Consider the following 17,026-nt stretch of genomic DNA (forward strand, 5'->3'; position numbering starts at 1 on the left):
TAGATAGATAGAGACCTTATTTATGATATAACCTAATTTAACAAAATACATAAGATTGTGGTAATATTGATTAATACACAACTTTATTTTGTTTTATATTATTTTTTTAACAAAATCTAAATCACTTTTAATGTTAGTGCACGCAAATAATGGTTATTTTATTTATGCCTACTTAGCAGAAATTAAATAACTAAATCTAAATTGAATAAAAATAAAACTTTTGAAAAAAGGATATGTGCTTTTAGACATCTTCATCGTATTCCTCTTTGGTAGGGAGTCCAGCATCCCCGACAAGATTTAAGGAAGCATATGTGAAGGCGTATGTGTATGCGTTTTTATTAAAACTATACCACGAAATACGTGTTTTCCTTTTTGCTTGCATGGATACAAAACTTAAATAAATATGTAAATATTACATTCTAACACTCTATTTGGACATAAAGCGTGTGTTTGCTATGACAATTCCAACAAAATATCTATGTTCTATGATCATTTAAAAGCTAAATCCACCTCCACAGTAGGATCACAAAAATCCTGGTATTTTGGATCAAAGTAATCCTGATTTCCTCTTAATTCTGAAAAACCCAATTGCAACATTTAAATCATGATTAAAAGTGCGATCGGATTACCAAAACGAAATCCGGATCACAGTAATCCCGATCGCATTTCGATGTTTTGAAAAACCCAATTGCACAATATAATCCAGATCAAAACGCGGAAATCCAATTTTGAAAAACTGGCCCCAGAAGACACAGGGGTCCCAGAGGACCAGGACTGAGAACCACTTAATTAGGACACCTGTGCATTCCAAAGATTTCATTAGACGAGAGCTCTTTGTACAGGACTTCAGGTAGATGTTGGAGGCTCGTAATATAGGGTGAGATCAGGTGTACAATTACACTGCAGCTGCAATTTAAACACCTGGGGCAGATGTCAGATCAGCTTTCCGCACCACACTGTTCAGCACTCTACTTTATACATTATTATGTAACTCCACCATGCATGTGAAAAAAAACATGATGTACTGCAAATTATTATTCCTGCATGAAAACAAGCAACATACATTGTGAATTGGAGGGGCTAGATTGACCAAAAGGGATTAAGAAACTTTTAAGTGGTTTATCTTAAACTGTAAACCAGCATTAACTGGTCCTAATCTTTATCCTCAAAGCCTGGATACTCTTCTATGGCAGTTTAGTATATTCTGCTATATACTGATGAAGGCACTAGATGAAACATTTGTTTCTTATACGTTTCCCCTGGTATATTCTGGACCTTGAAGCAGGTTGTGCTACGGATAATATGGGTCCATCTAATCTCATGGACATCAAGGGCAGTACTGACCTCTGAGTCAGACACCAGTTCAGAACATATGTTCAGGGCCATATGATGGCGACACACCAACAGTGGAGAAGCGGAAAAGGTCAATGGCACTACACGACCGTCGCTGCCAGCCAAACGCTACTTATTAACTAAGTGAGCCACGTGCACTGCGTTCAGTGCTTACTGGGGCAAAGTAAAGGCAGTGGTGCACCAGCAACACTGAATAACAAGAGTAATCAATGTTTAGTAATTATGTTCTGGAACCTGTTTTTGCAAGTACAATGAAACCTCGCTATTAAGGGTCAGTTATGCTATGCATTTACCATAGTTTACCCTGGTTTGCCATGTTTTTAATATGTTTTACCATACTTCTCTGTGCTTTACAATGCTTTCACTGTGCTTTTTAACACCTTGCTATGCTTTTACTGTGGGACACTTTTATAAGGGTACTATTGAAGTTCCACTAGAGGATTTGGATCTTTTAATTATTTAACTTGTTAACCATGTTTCTTCATATTTGATTTGATTTATTTTAGTGTTTGCAGGCAAGCATGCTTTACGGTTTAAGTTTCTAAAAACCTTATTTTAGTTGTATTTTTTTTTTTTTTCATCAGATGAATTACATCATGCTTCACCCATGCTTATAGATTTATTTATTATTGGTAATTTACTGCAAGTTGGTTTTGTTAGAGAGGTCATTCAACAAATTCACTTGCACATAGTACTCTTAATAGTGACAAGCAGCCAGTGATGGAAATAAAGACCCCTATTACATAGCAGTTTCACCCATTCCAGGTTAATACATGTTTGATTAGCCACAGTGTGCAGGTAACAAGTTCAGCTGAGTCTTATTAAACTCATAGTAAAACCAGGAATGGATCAAAGTGCTATACAATGGGAGTCTTATTTCCATCCCTGTAGACCTACAGAAAGTGACTTTATATATCAGGACTGTATAAAAAAAAAAAAAAAAAAAAGTGGCCTTTATTAAGTTGGCCTTAAAGCAAGGTTTTACTGGAACACAAGAACATTAATGTTAGTAAGTTTAAAAAAAAAAAAAACATTTTACTTACAGTATGCATATTTATACCTACACAAAATTAACCCTTAATTGCTGGGATGGGTCAAAGACTATGACACATTTACCTTTGCTATGCAGTACAGTGCTTGTTGTGCCTTTTCACGAAACATGAAACATGCTCTAAAAGCCCATTTTCATGTGTAGTTATTGGCTCATTTCACCACAGTAGTTAAGGGTTAAGCAATAAGGAATATGAAATCAGAAAAAACTGGAGTAATAGTGGCTGGCTTCTCGGTTATCTTTCTACTTCTCTTTGTTGAATTTGCCGTTTGTTTGTTTAGTTGTGTTCTTTCTATCTATCATGCTGTACAGATGCCACCTGACTTTAAAAACAAGAATTGCAGCTTGATTATCTTGCAGCCCGGAATTCAAAGGACTTTGGCCATATTGTGCTTTTCCACTAGAAGGCGATGTTTAAGCCAGAGTACTTTGCTAGTCCAGTTTTTACATATTGACCAACTGTATGTTTATTGAAATAAAGAAGCACCAAAGGGAAGCCTACCTGTACCTATCGTTCTTGCGATATATCCTAAAAGAAAGTTTGCATTTTTCAGTTATCTTTCCAATAACTATGTTTAATTAGATTTTTTTTTCTGTTGATATTCATGTGCCGTTATTATCTAATTTTAGTTTGAGTTACATTCTATTCTGATCAAGTTGACTATTTTAAAGTAAATGTACAAATAATAATAAAATAAGGATGCCTAAAATGACCCGCCCATCAACATTTTAAATTTACAATCATTTTAATGGATTTTTTACATGGCAAATATCTATTTGATTGACCTACATAGCAGTGGATCTTAATAAAGATGCCATTTAAATGGTAAAAGATTTACATAGGTTTAACAGCGACAAACTAAAGAGACTATGAAGCTCTATTGGGTGTTTGACTTTCACACCCTTCACTCATTTTACTAAGTGGTGTCATTAGATCCACACACAGGGCTAATATTTCACATGTTACATTAATGTCCAAGTTTCATATAACTTTTATTATTCATACAGTTAAGTGCTTATGTTTATGACTATTTGTGTTAAGGTGCTTGCAACTGATATGAAGTCACTGTACATATCTGGTTTGGAACAGACAAAGATACATTATGCAAAGCGCTGTATTTAAAACTCAGTAGATCAAGATCAAAGATGAGACAAGTCCCCCAGGCATCATGACATTTCTCTGTGACTGTGTTTTAATGGTTAGAGCAACAAGAGACCCTGCAGTGAAACTCCAGCTCGCTCTCACAATTGATTTGTGAAGCCGAATCAAGTTACTTCACCTTGCTTCAGCAACTGGAAAACTGGGTCTAAAACCTGTTACTTTTACATTTTTTCATTTATAAAAAAAAAAACCCAAAACATGTTGTTAGGAGACCTGAAATAAAATCAGGAATGATAGAATGGTTACCAATCTGTTTTTTGTTTTTTTTTGCGGTTAAGTCATGGGAACGTCCACAAAAGTAGACGGGATCCATTTTATTCCAAAAAGCCAACCCATTAACAGTACAGTGCCCACAGCAGCAATGCTGGGACAGGAGTGGAGTTCACATGGGAAAGTGCCCACAACCAAACTGCTAGAGCTCCGGTTTACTGCCTGGTGTTGTCGTTCTCAGGTGCATGCAGAGATGCCTTCACATTGAGAATCGTGTTCTTGAGACTCGTCATAGTTTCCAATAACATTAAGGATCAAACTCTATGTAGAACTGGGGTTTACATGTGAGTTTAAAAAAGTTGAGTTTAAAAAAATATATATTATTGATTTTAAACATAAGAAGAATCAGTAACATAAAACAAAATACAAATCAAAAGTTAGATTTCTGTGTTTGTTTAAATCCTAATATTGATTCTCCAAGAGGTGCACATTTAAAATCTCAGCTTTTCAAAAGTAGTGTATGATTCTGACCCTCAATGTTTACCTTGTTTTGAACCGTGCTGTGTGCTCACTGCACCTACTCTGAGAATGCACTACTACACATTCTTCACACAGAGACATGAATAAACCTGCTTACAGGAGGGAGAGGAGGGCAATTATTAAAACAGCACAGTGCTTCAGAATGGTGCTTGGAACAGGGTTCATGACAGCTGAAATACAGCTGAACACCACACACTTCCGCAGTTAAGGGTTCTCCTAAAGTCTCCCCTACAAGCACAACCCTGCTAAGTAAATTAAAAAAAAAAAAAAAAAAAAAAAAAAAAAAAACACACAATGGGGACGTTGCACTAATAAAAAAATCACGTTAAGATTTAGATTTATTTTTATTGCATTTTCTCTACACTTACCTTTTGTATTCATCATGGTAGAACTCAGATTTGCAGGTCAACATCTCAGTAGTTTGGGGGTGGTCTGTCTCCCGGCTGCGTACCCCTCCAAACACATAAAGCTCCTGTCCCACACCACAGGCTACGGCTCCAAATCTGATGGGAGCAGGGGGTTTAATAAACAGGTTTATTAAAAGGGCAACTTGTCCACAACAAGCTTGTTGTACAAGACAATTTTGTGATAAGGAAATGCCCATTTCCTTATCACAATGATACAATGCTCAACCACCTCTCTAAGATTATTTTTTAAATGCAGCCTCACAAGCCAGAATAGTTAATATGCAGTACATTGTGTATTGCCAGACAGGAATCTAGTTACATAAATAAAGTAGCTTTTCTCATTTAAAAAAAAATGTTTGGGCATTACAGGGTTAAGGACTCAAGAAATCATTCCTTATGAGTTTTTATCATTTGAATCAAGAAAATGTTTGTTTAGGAAGCTTTTGGCTATATAACTTTAATATGTGTTACACTTAAGTTTTCAGCCTACATGACAATGATGGAGGGTGTGCTCCAAACTGAAACACATGTAACATAGAATAGGCCTTATCCAAAAATGGTGTATTTAGTTTATTAAAACAAATAAAATAATGCAATCTCATTACTGCTTTATCCCAGAGTTCAACATTGCGTGCAACCTGAGGATTCTTTTCAATGCTTTACCTCCTTTCCTTCAGAGGGCAGATAGCTGTCCACTGCTGCGTCTTTGGGTCATAGCACTCCACCGATTCATAGAGCTTCCCATAAGAGCCTCCACCCATTGCATAGATCTTCTTGTTCATGGTTGCATAACATCCAATCTGTAAAGAGAGCACGTTGTCATATTATATTCCCTTGCCAACACAGGAAAACCTTGTCTGCCATTCTCCAGCTTGTAGTGACACAGCTTTTCTCTAAGGTTCTTCGTTTTAAGTGTTTATTTTTAAGAACAGCACAAAATACGTATTTCTTTTTTCAGCCGGAACTGGTTTATGGAAACATCAGTAAAACCTGTTAATTGTGCAAGAGGTACTGGTACAGGCCTTACTGCTTCCTGCATTCATATTCGATTTATTTGTTGTTTCTGACCAGCTGAAAAACAAAGCCTGGCCTGTTTAACACACGCCTTGGCGGACTTGCAGTAAATCGAAAAGACATGTATTGTACTAAAAGCAGGGACTGTATTTGTAACACACTTACATATTGAAGCTACATTTTTTAGATTCTATACAAAAAGATAAACATATACAAATATCAAATAATAACATTAAAATAATATGCAAAGGGCTGAATATGAAAGCTGATATATGTTTTCCATCCAATTAATTCCCTTTTTATTGTTTACCTGATACAACTGTCCATTGTCATAAAATCTGACAATTAGCAGGTTTTGTGATGTTTCAATGAAGATCAAAAGATTAACAAATTATTACAGCACTGTGTTATTACAGCATTGTGCGCTCCTCACAGATAATGAAGAACCCTTGTTATATCTAAACTATATTTCTACTACGCAGACCCAACTGTAGTAAATATTACTAGTAAATACCAGCATGGTGTAACATGCTACACACCTTTCGAACCATGGTCATGTCAGACTGAGTCTTCCAGACGTTGGTGTGGATGTCGTACACCTCTATTGAGACCATCTCTTTCTCTCCATCCTCCCCTCCCAGGACGTAAATCAATCCGTCAATCTCCACTATCCCAAAGTTATGCCTGGCCTAAAAATAAATCAAGAAATAAAAAGTAGGACACATGAATATGCGTACGTAGAAACTAACCACAAGACTAGTTCAGGCAACACCTGAAAATACAAATTCCATTCACCTCTGTGTCTAGCAAATTAGTGCTGGGGCAAACATGGGCCTCTCATGTTCCAACTTCCATTTAAAATGTACATATACATACAGTATATAAAAAAATATATATATAGATATACTGTATATATAAATATTATTTTTTTTTTAATTTTGAATCAGCTGCCATATAACATTGCAAAAAAAACAAACCTCTTGGGAGTAAAATAAATCCATTACCTCATCTATTAAAGAACAATGAAAAACACTCTACCGTGCAGTAGAATGTGTGTTATTTATTTCAGATGTCACCTTTTTGAAACAGCCATTTACGTCATTTATAAATTGTATTGCATGAACAAAGCTGAACAGTCATTTTCAAGTAGGTTGTTTGAATATTCGATTATTTGTCCCAGTACTAATATAAACAGTTCCTAGAATGTTATAAACATTTCTAGCCAGGTTTCCGATTCCAAGCAAAAAGCGTAGCCCAACATTCTTTAAGAACTATTCACATTTTGACAAGATGCCAAGAGTGTCACTGATGATGGAATACTCTGTGAGCATGCAGCCCCTTCGACACAGTATAGAACATGATACTGCTTATATCAACAACAAATACAGAGTGGATTAGCACACGGAACAATGCATGTTGAAATCTGTTGCGGCTGGTCTGCTGTACCAGCCTCAGACGTGCCTGAGCAAACAGAACTGGTAGCTATTGAATAGCTTTACAGAGCCCACAGCTTCCCTTTGTTGCAGTGAAAGCCTTCACTGACCTCAAGCATAGGTGAAATGGCACTCCAGGTGTTGGTATCAGGGTCATACTTTTCCCCTGAGTTGAGAGAAGTTTTATTTTCATCCAATCCTCCAACCACAAACAGTAAGCCCTCTAGAAAGAGAACGCAAAGATTACTGGTTTTACTCTGTGAAATCTCCTAAGCCCTCAGCTTAATACAATAGCTGGACTCAGTAACAAGATGCATGAACAAAAGGAATGATGGAAACTGGTTATAAACATGCAGCCGAAATTACAAAAATGTGTTTGTCACCGTGCAATGTTGTGATTGCTCTCATAACTTGCTCCTGACAGAGTTTTCTCTAACAATTAAGTTTCCCAAAAGGCAAGCAAGATACGGGTTCACTGCCACCTTCTGGTAGAACAGAGAACAACACAGAGCATTGGCATTCTGATCTCATGTTGAATTTGTATAGACACCAACAGGGAAACAGGAGTAAAATTGTTAAATCAACTCATAGGCGTAAGAGACAATATTGAGAACTAGAAACAATCAACACATTCCATACTTTATACAAGACTTTTGTTTTTTTGCTATTTGGGTCTAACCAAAATTGAGTGAGCAATGCTACTGGCGAAACACTGTTTAGTTTAAAGGAGAGCCACACATTCACAAAAACATACCTTAATGAAAGCTTTTGCTCTCTACTTTATGAGGTGGCTTGCTGTGATGTAGTTTTCAAGTGATTTAGCAATTATTTTAAAGTGGTAAATGTTGCTTTGTAACATTCTATAATTATTATGGTTGTGTCGCAGTTGTACTTGGTACTGGGTGGGTAAAAACAGGAAGGACCCATGTCACAATATTTTTACACCACCACCCTGTTTGTGCCCACCCAAATCCAGATTAGCCCCCTCCCTAAAAGCAAAACATACTACATTGAAAAAATTCAGGAGAAGTGTTTTTGAGGAAGAACCATTTGCAGTTTGTCAGAAATCATGCAGCTTTAATTAATGGCATCTGTAGCAATATAAAAAACGGATCTGGGACACCCAAAAAACTCCCAGGGATGTGAGGAAGGCTCACCTGCAGCCAGCACTCCATGGCTGAACCTTGCAATGCTCATGGGCATCAGCTCTATCCAGAGCTGTCTGTTTGGATCATACAGCGGGCACATGCAGCGCATGACTTTAGATGGCTTGCGAGTGCTGAAATGAAAGAGGAAGATTTTACTATTCCAGCTACCCCCCTCCTCCCCAGTTCACAGTTAGCCAAGAATAGGAAGTACAATCATTCTGTGCTCTGGGCCCCCTCCTCACTCATCTCTTACAGACTGCTGCCCCTGCTCTACTCACTTTCATCTCCTCTCTTCTCAACACCTCTTTGCTCTCTGGCTGCTTCCCCCCTGCCTTCAAAACAGACCTGCATCACCCAATCTTAAAAAAATAAAATTAAAAAAAGCTGTCCCATCTTGACTACTGCAACTCCCTCCTGGCCGGCCTCCCTGCCTCTGCCCAGCTCATCCAAAACTCTGCTGCTCACCTCCTATCTCCAGACTATCATTTTTCCCTACACCCCCTCTCGCCCCTCTGCTCCTCCGTCACCGGCAGATTGGCTGTACCCATCCCTCCGCTCCTAGAGCCCACTCCTTCTCCAGCCTTGCCCCTCAGCGGTGGAACGACCTACCCACGGATATCAGGACTGCTCAGTCCCTGACCACCTTGCGGTGCCTCCTCAAGACACACCTGTTCAGACGGCATCTGTAAACCTTACAACTCGGGACTATACTGGGCTATGTGGCACCCAATTGTACCAGTACTTGCATCAGCTTGTACTTGTACGGAACTGTTCCATACTTTGCCATATTCTATTACTGCTCTTAATTATAACTACTTCCTGTATCTTGTATTCGACTTTACTATTATAGGCATGGGTCATTCCATACCAACTCAACCAGTGCTGTTGCCCGACTGTCTCCGCTAGAAATATTCACCTGGGGATTTTCAGGCCCGCTGAGTTCAGAAATACCAATCTTTTTTTCTTTTTAATTTCCCCTTCGAGCTGTCACCTGGCAACCTAAAGTGAAAAATCACCCTGGGCTCAACTTAGACGCTACCATCATGTGTAGCAACTCATTCGACCCTTAAAGAATAGGGTTTTCGATAAAAACATATCAGGAGCACCTAATTCACTTTTGGCAAGTTGCCAGACGAGGTGTAAGTGACGGGTTTTATTTGAATTTCAGCCCAACCCTTTACCCTGTAGGGGATGCAGGTCCTAAAATGTTAGTATTTCTGTAAGAACTCTTCCAAATTCTGTGAAACACTTTTGTTTTCAAGTCCCCCCACTGGTCATAACCCCTTCCTGAAATTTGAATTTTTGGTATTTCCACCAATTTGATGAGATCTACAAGAATCAAGAAAAACATTTTGGTATCTGCAGATTTTGGATTTTTGAATTTGTGTTTGTTGCTTATGGCCACTTTGGTGAAGCTAAAGTACCACATAGTCCTAACCGAACTGGTGTTATTCAATTTTGCATTGTCTGGGGTTAGATCTATAGTAAAAGGTGACAGGGTGTGTTTCCAGTGGCACTAGCTTGAAGCTGAAGGGTTATGAACTTGCATGTGGAACTTGGATTTCTTTGTTACAGTGACACATTTGAAACTACCAAAACATCATTTAGGTGTGTTTTAAAAACTACAAACTGATCGAAAACACAAAAAATAGATAATCTTGTCAGACTTTAGGTGCTTGAGGGGTTAACCATTTAATGATCTATGCTTACCGTACTGTATGTGGCTTCCAATCTTAATATCCTTTGGCTGTGAGGTCTGGTGTTGAAAAAAAATGGGAAATTCACTGTTTTTCAAAAAAAAAAAAACCCTACACCTATTACCCCACCGTTTGCATAATATGCATGTCTTCAGCCATCTTGACAATGCAACGTGGTTGCCATGTGGTTTTTAACACTACTCCGTGCGGCGCTCCAGTGTCCTGGCGCCATGCATACTGGCAACTGGCACATCCTGAAGAAATAGGACTTGGCTTATTGTGGCAAGGTAGAGCTTTCCTGCCACTGAAGACTTAAACTCCAAAGACTTTCAGGTGCGCCTGCCTAGGATGCTTAAGAATGCTGCAAATGGCTCTCATGAATGGTTGGCCAATCAGTCAGTTATCCCCCTAGGTAGGCACCACGCCCTATAAAATAAAGAGTTTTCTTTTGTTGGAAAGAAACCACAAGGAAAGAGAAGAACATTGTGAAGAAAATCTCACTCCCCATTCGGGTTCACGCCCGCAATAATTTTAAATGTGATAATTACTTAACTATGTGATGTGTGGTTTCTACAGCAGTTGTTAACCAACCACATTTTGCATGCAACTTTTAAAATGTTTAAGATCCAATTCTTTATGCGTAGTTATATACTTATCACAAGAACTGAGAATTTTAGTTCAATTCCAGTAGGATTAGACGTGAAATTCTAGTGGCACCGGAAGTTGTTAACCCCTCAAGTTCCTTAAGTTTACCATGGTAATCTATTTTTTTGTGTTTTCGATCAGTTTGTAGTTTTTAAAAACACACCTAATTGAGGTTTTGGTAGTTTCAAATGTGTCATTGTAACAAAGAAATCTAAGTTCCACATGCAAGTTTGTAACTCCTCAACTCCAAGCTAGTGCCACTGGAAGCACACCCTGTTACTTTTTACTCTAGATCTAACCCCAGACAATGCAAAATTGAAGAATAACGCCAGTTCGGTTAGGACTATGTGGTACTTTAGCCTCACCAAAGTGGCCAAAATCGTGGATACCAAAATGTTTTGCTTGATTCTTGAAGATCTCATCAACATCTATCCAAAAATATCTTTAGGTGATTTTTTGGAGCCCCCCCATGTGAGTTATTTCATCCTAAACTTGGTAGAAATACCAAAAAATTCAAATTTCAGGCGATGTTAATGACCAGTGGGGGAACTTGAAACCAAAAATGTTTCACAAAATTTGGAAGACTGGTTCCTAAGGTTCTTACAGCAATACTAACATTTTAGGACCTGCATCCCCTACAGGGTAAAGGGTTGGGCTGAAGTTCGAATAAAACTCGTCACTTACCCCATGTCTGGCAACTTGCCAAAAGTGAGTTAAGTGCTCCTGGTATGTTTTTCTCTCAAGTCCTATTCATTAAGAGTTGAACGAGGTGATATACATAATGATAGAGTCTAAGTTGAGCCCAGGGTGATTTTTCTTGTCAGGGTCACTTTTTCACTTTAGGTTGACCTTTGCCAGGTCACAGCTCGAAGTGGAAATTTAAAAAATATATATTAAAAAAATAAATAAAAAAATAAAAAACAGATTAGCATTTCTAACTCAGCGGGCCCGAAACCCCCCAGGTGAATTTTTCTAGCTAAATCTGAGACGGCAGGGCAACAAAATGCCCCTTTTCTGGTTGAGCTGGCGTGGAATGACTTGTATCCGTATTCACGGTTTTTGTAATTGCTCTTATTTGAAATCATTCTCATCTATTCATCGTACTTACGTGCTCATACTGGACTTTACTCGTATAAGCAAATATTTTTAATATAAGTTAACTGCTCTCAGTCAAACACGCTCTTACATGTAATTATTTACTGTAATCTCTGTTTTTTTGCTCTTACTTGAATTTGATCTTTTTCTGCTGATTTTATTGTACTTTACTTACAACTGCTCTTATCTTTAATGTGACATTCTGAAATGTAATACTTTGTAATGTGATACTTTGTAACAATTGTATGTCGCCCTGGATAAGGGTGTCTAATAATTAAATACATTAATAAATAGATAAATAAATACTCAAGTCGCTGGAGAAGTCAGATAAGTTTGACACTCTGGCACCACCCTGAGGCCTTTTACTTGTATTACACCTCCGTTTTCAAATAAATTGTAGCCAGGGACAAGGGTATTCAATCTCAATGTGGGAAGTGGCTGGGGCCTTAACTGAATACTGGATGCTTAATTTGCTCCAGCCACTTGGGATACAAGGGAAGAAAATTATTTGTTTAGGGGAGAGTGTTTGGAGAGGAGTTAGGAGAGTCTAGCTGTGCATTTTTGTTTTGGTCGGTGAAGGCGAATGCCCAGCTGGACAGAGGTATTATTTAGTTTTGAGTAAACGTTATTTTAAACGTTTATTTTGGCCCTTGTGCCAGCTGCTTTGTTCCTGTGTTTGTTTTGTTTATTTTGTTAATAAACGTGTGACAGCGCTTTAACTACAGCTTCAGCCCAGTTTATTTAATTGTATAAAAACAAAATCTAACTTATACTCACTTTGAATACAGATAAGCTCTAGACCAGTAAACTTTCTTATTCAGTAACACCAAGTCTGTTTTGGTACCTATAGGTGAGTGTTTCATTCTAAAAACAGCACAACAATTGAGTGTTTTAAGCTGTTTTCCACAATAGTATATATATATATATATATATATATATATATATACCCTCAACACCACTGAATTGTTTTTACATTTCTACGTGAATCTGGGAGAGGTCATTTTGAAGTAATTGCATCTACAGATGGAAAACTTTCACCCATGCAGTTTCTAGCCTCTGAGTCTCATTCTTGACGCTATCCTGCTACAGTGACCATTTATACAGCTATGGCCAAACATTTTGCACATTTTTCAATTTCTCCGTTTTCCGTTAAGTATATCGAAAACTTCAAAGCGGTATGTAACTCAACATGTTAACGTGACATTATTCAGCAGGTTTCATTCGACTTTATGTAGTTAATTATTTAGGGTGATGCAAAAGTTTTGGCCACAGCTGTAGCTGATTTATAGTAAATAACTGAAAACGTCATTATCGTCCAAACCCTAAGAAAAGCACTGAAAGGGACAGAGTGACTCACGCCCTCTCCTCCCCTCCCAGTGTGATGATGCACTCGGAGTAGCCGCGGGGCTTGAAGGTGGCGAGCTGGTTCTCTCCGTGCTGTGTTGGGCTCAGGGGGATGTTGTTACACTCCCGGATGATGTCTCGCACCAAAGGGTCAGCCATCATCTGATCTCGCAGGTAGGTCGAGTCCAAACCGTGCACCCACACCTCTGACATCACATCTTTCATGAACACCTAGAGAATGCATTTGTGTAAAATTTTGAAGTAGACGCATAATTGACCAATAATAGTTCATGGCGACATTTTTTTTTTTTTTTCTAAATGTCTAAGCTAAAACAACCTCCACTGTAAACTATTTTTGGATGCCAAGTGTAGACAAAATTCCACACACTATTGAGGGTTTTATAGCAGTGGATCCTGTCCACTTACCCTCCTGGCATCCACATCGTCCGATATCCACCTGACCACTGCTTCGAAGATGTACTTCTCATTGCCCACGTTGAGTTTCTCCAAGGCGATGATCTCTTTGAGTCTCTCTGGGCTCAGCTCCAGGAACTCCTCGGTGCTGCTCACATCCCGGAAGTGCGTCTCCAGGAACTCCGTGGCCAGGTAGTGCACGTGATGAAGGCAGTAGTGCAGTGCAAACTGACGGATCCCGATGCAGTTCTCTGCCACGATGCAGCCCTCCAGGAACTCGCAGCACAGGGTCTTGAGGTCAGTGAGGAGCAGCAGGTCTGCTGCCTGCACGATGTCCTGGATGGTCTCTTCACTGAGTCGGATCTGCATGAAAAGAAAGCTCACCGACATAAGCTGACCAAGCACAGGATACAAATATAACATAAATGAGATCAAGGATGGTTCATCATAACCCTGGTATGGAAGTGTAACAAGGCAATGACAGCTTACAGTAAAGAAAGAAAGAAAGAAAGAAAGAAAGAAAGAAAGAAAGAAAAAACATCTTTTCACCCAAAATCAGACAGTTGGTTCTCCATTATCAATCCAAAAAGATATAAATTAATAGCAACCTAGAATGTAACTCTACAAAGACTTTCTTCTAGGATAGTGAAGATATATGTGTGATCTTCCTGGTGGTGTCATTTGGTTGTACTTGTTGCCTTGAGGAACACTCACCTAAAATTACATTTATCCAGAATGCTCTGCTACAACAAAACCTATACTTGTAGCTGGGCATACTTTAAAAGAGTAAGTAGCTTCAGATATCATTTTAATAGCTTTTTATGGTGTTTTCAATCATTGAGTGGTTTCGATGCTCTTTCTTATAAATTTGTCTTTACCTGGCTTTGAGCTGGTCCAAAGAATCCTATATATTGGGACTTAACAGCCTTCCTCATTCCATTCCAACTATTCAACTAGTCGCATTGCCACACTTTTAGGATATCCAGACAAGCTCAAATCCAAGAAAAGGCATAGTAAGAGGAGAATGATACCTCATATGGAAGCAACAGAACCCACAACCACTCAGGACTGTAAACTCCATAATAGTGAGGGGGGGATGCAAAAAAAAAACATTGAAGCTACATGCATAAGATTTTCAGCATTGCACCAAACATCTTCCTTAGTGGAAACAGTCATTTATTACTGTAATATGTAATGAATTGTGACGGTACAAATATGACGGTACATGTTGCTTAAAACCGTGACAAAGCAGAGTCACATAAGTTTAACGGAAGCAATTAAAAGAGAGAAAGAAAAGAGTTAAATTTGAATCCGTCAAAGATTTACTGCTGCATACAAACCCCACCTCGCCAGAGAAGATGTAGTCCAGAAGCTCATTCATCACACTGACAGAGATCCCCTGAAGCTCAATCCTATACACAGAGCCATCTTCCTTCGGAGGGTTGTAATTCAATTTAGTTCTGCAAAAAAAAAAAAAAAAAAATAAGACGCACTAATGGTGTGTGGTGCTCATACAATCTTTCAGACAACAAACTGTTTAAAATAGTCAATGTGTAGTTGACCAGCAGTTTCTAAATGGATTTTCTAGAAGCAAAAATGGAACCTGTTGATTTGCACATCTTTAAAATTGTTCTTTTTTTACTGTTACGGTCTGCTTTGTAAGATTTTTGTCTTTATTAAACTAAATATAACTTGAGCAACAGCTTTTAAAATGCTGCGAATTAATTTCATTTATATCTTGCTGCTGTCCAATGAAATTGTGCTTCGTTACTGAGGAATCTGGCTACAGCTTGTTACCATGACTCGCTGACCTAGTTCCAGGACCTGCAAGTCAGTTGGTCAGGTTCAATTTAATTAACACTCAATTGTAACATTCTAGATTCATGAAGCACCAATACCTCAAGCACCTTACAGCATACTTTCAGTGTTTAAATCAAATACCGGTTTGGTGTAAAACGTTTTCTTACATGTAACCTTTTTAGATGAAAAAGGGAAACTTAAAACTTTAAATAAAAAAGTGCTACAACCTTACAAAGATCAACTGAGGTACACCAGAGTGTAAACTTTACCTGCTCCCCCTGCAACACTCTGCCCCTGGGGTATATCAAATAAATCTGTAAGAAACCCCATATTGAACGAATGAGGTATTTCTTACATGCATGGTGTTGCAGGGAAAGAGATTTCTCCTGCATCGCAGTGTTTGTATGAAAGATAATTTGTTCAATGTGGGGTTTCTTGCCGATATATTTACTGGTTACGCTCTGGTGTACTCGCTATACTTTAAGATAAAACATGTTTTAAGGAGTTCTGTTGAGGCAAAAGGGGTGCTTTTAGAGGAAGGTGACCGATACAGAAAATGAGGTAAAGCGATTCAAACAAGAATACATTAGTTAATATAACTGTGGTTTTTCAGACCCGAACCAAGTTGGTCTTTTATGTCCTCTCGTGAAACTGTATTTCAGAACAAGGTTGGTCACTCAACCTATTCCGCTTTCAAACTTTATTCCCCAACAGATTGCACATGCAGATTGCTGTAAAACCAGTAGATAAAACACATGCTGGAACAAGTCTGCTCTAATGAGTTTTAGGAGGAGAATCTTGAAACCAGTCCAGGATGAGACAAGAAGCCAAGGAAGGGGTGTACAATTGTGACAATTAACAGATTAGTGCATTTGTCATCATATTAATCACTACTTGGTCATATAATACTAGAAGAAAGTAGAATAAGCTACCTATTGTAGCTCAAATACAAATGTTTTTACATGGCTCATCAACTTGTGTCCTAATCTAAAAGAATGGATACTCACTTTAAAACCAAACATGTGACACATGATCAAGTTATATTGACATTTGCTCAAAGAGTAGACCGCTTCACTCTGCTTTTAATTGTTTTTGCAATAACTGAGTGATTCTGAATGACTGCAGACACTAAAATAGAAAGAGAAACTTCCATTTGAAGCCACTTACTCTAATGTATGTATGAATAAGAACTTATTTAAAAGAAGGGGAAGTCTGAACACCTTGTGTTTTGATTTAGTCAATGTTTGGATAAATGTACGACTACATTTCTGATCTTGCCTCTATTAAATTCTACTGGGTGCATGGCAACTTTATTTCCGCCAAGGAAATAACCCATCTGTATTGAAGAAGAAAAACACTTTTCCTGGCATTCACTCAAGATGTAATGTTGCACAGATAACAAAACAAAAAAAAATATTTAACCCTGAGTGTAGCAGCCTAATAAACCCTGCGATGCCACTTAGAAGTTGCCATTAGAACAAACTCCTTCAAGACCCTTTATTTAAAATGTAATGGTTGTTAGATTAGACAGGTCATCAATACCAAACTGGCAAGTCTCACCCTTGCTGCAGATGCTCATCTGCATGATGTTATTGAGTGCATGCAGGGAAACCTGAGCAGTCTGTAAAACAGTCATGCAACTGGACTGGAATTGTTTAATGTGGCTGAGACAGGAAACAGTAGCCTGACATTTACAAATGTAGGGACCAGCAA

General features: G+C 38.3%; 1 protein-coding gene across 1 annotated transcript in view; it reads right to left on the reverse strand.

Moving 5' to 3' along the window:
• Positions 1-17,026, reverse strand: part of gan (gigaxonin) — a 30,509-nt gene that overhangs the window by 12,038 nt on the left and 1,445 nt on the right. The window contains exons 2-9 of the mRNA XM_034042622.3: positions 14,859-14,973; positions 13,526-13,876; positions 13,113-13,330; positions 8,328-8,449; positions 7,281-7,393; positions 6,277-6,426; positions 5,387-5,523; positions 4,685-4,819 (exon numbers count right to left, since the gene is read on the reverse strand). Of these exons, the coding sequence (XP_033898513.1) occupies positions 4,685-4,819; positions 5,387-5,523; positions 6,277-6,426; positions 7,281-7,393; positions 8,328-8,449; positions 13,113-13,330; positions 13,526-13,876; positions 14,859-14,973 (1,341 nt within the window). The remainder of the gene's footprint in view (positions 1-4,684; positions 4,820-5,386; positions 5,524-6,276; positions 6,427-7,280; positions 7,394-8,327; positions 8,450-13,112; positions 13,331-13,525; positions 13,877-14,858; positions 14,974-17,026) is intronic.

The sequence above is a fragment of the Acipenser ruthenus genome, chromosome 20, assembly GCF_902713425.1.
Source record: "Acipenser ruthenus chromosome 20, fAciRut3.2 maternal haplotype, whole genome shotgun sequence".
Lineage (NCBI taxonomy): Eukaryota > Metazoa > Chordata > Actinopteri > Acipenseriformes > Acipenseridae > Acipenser > Acipenser ruthenus.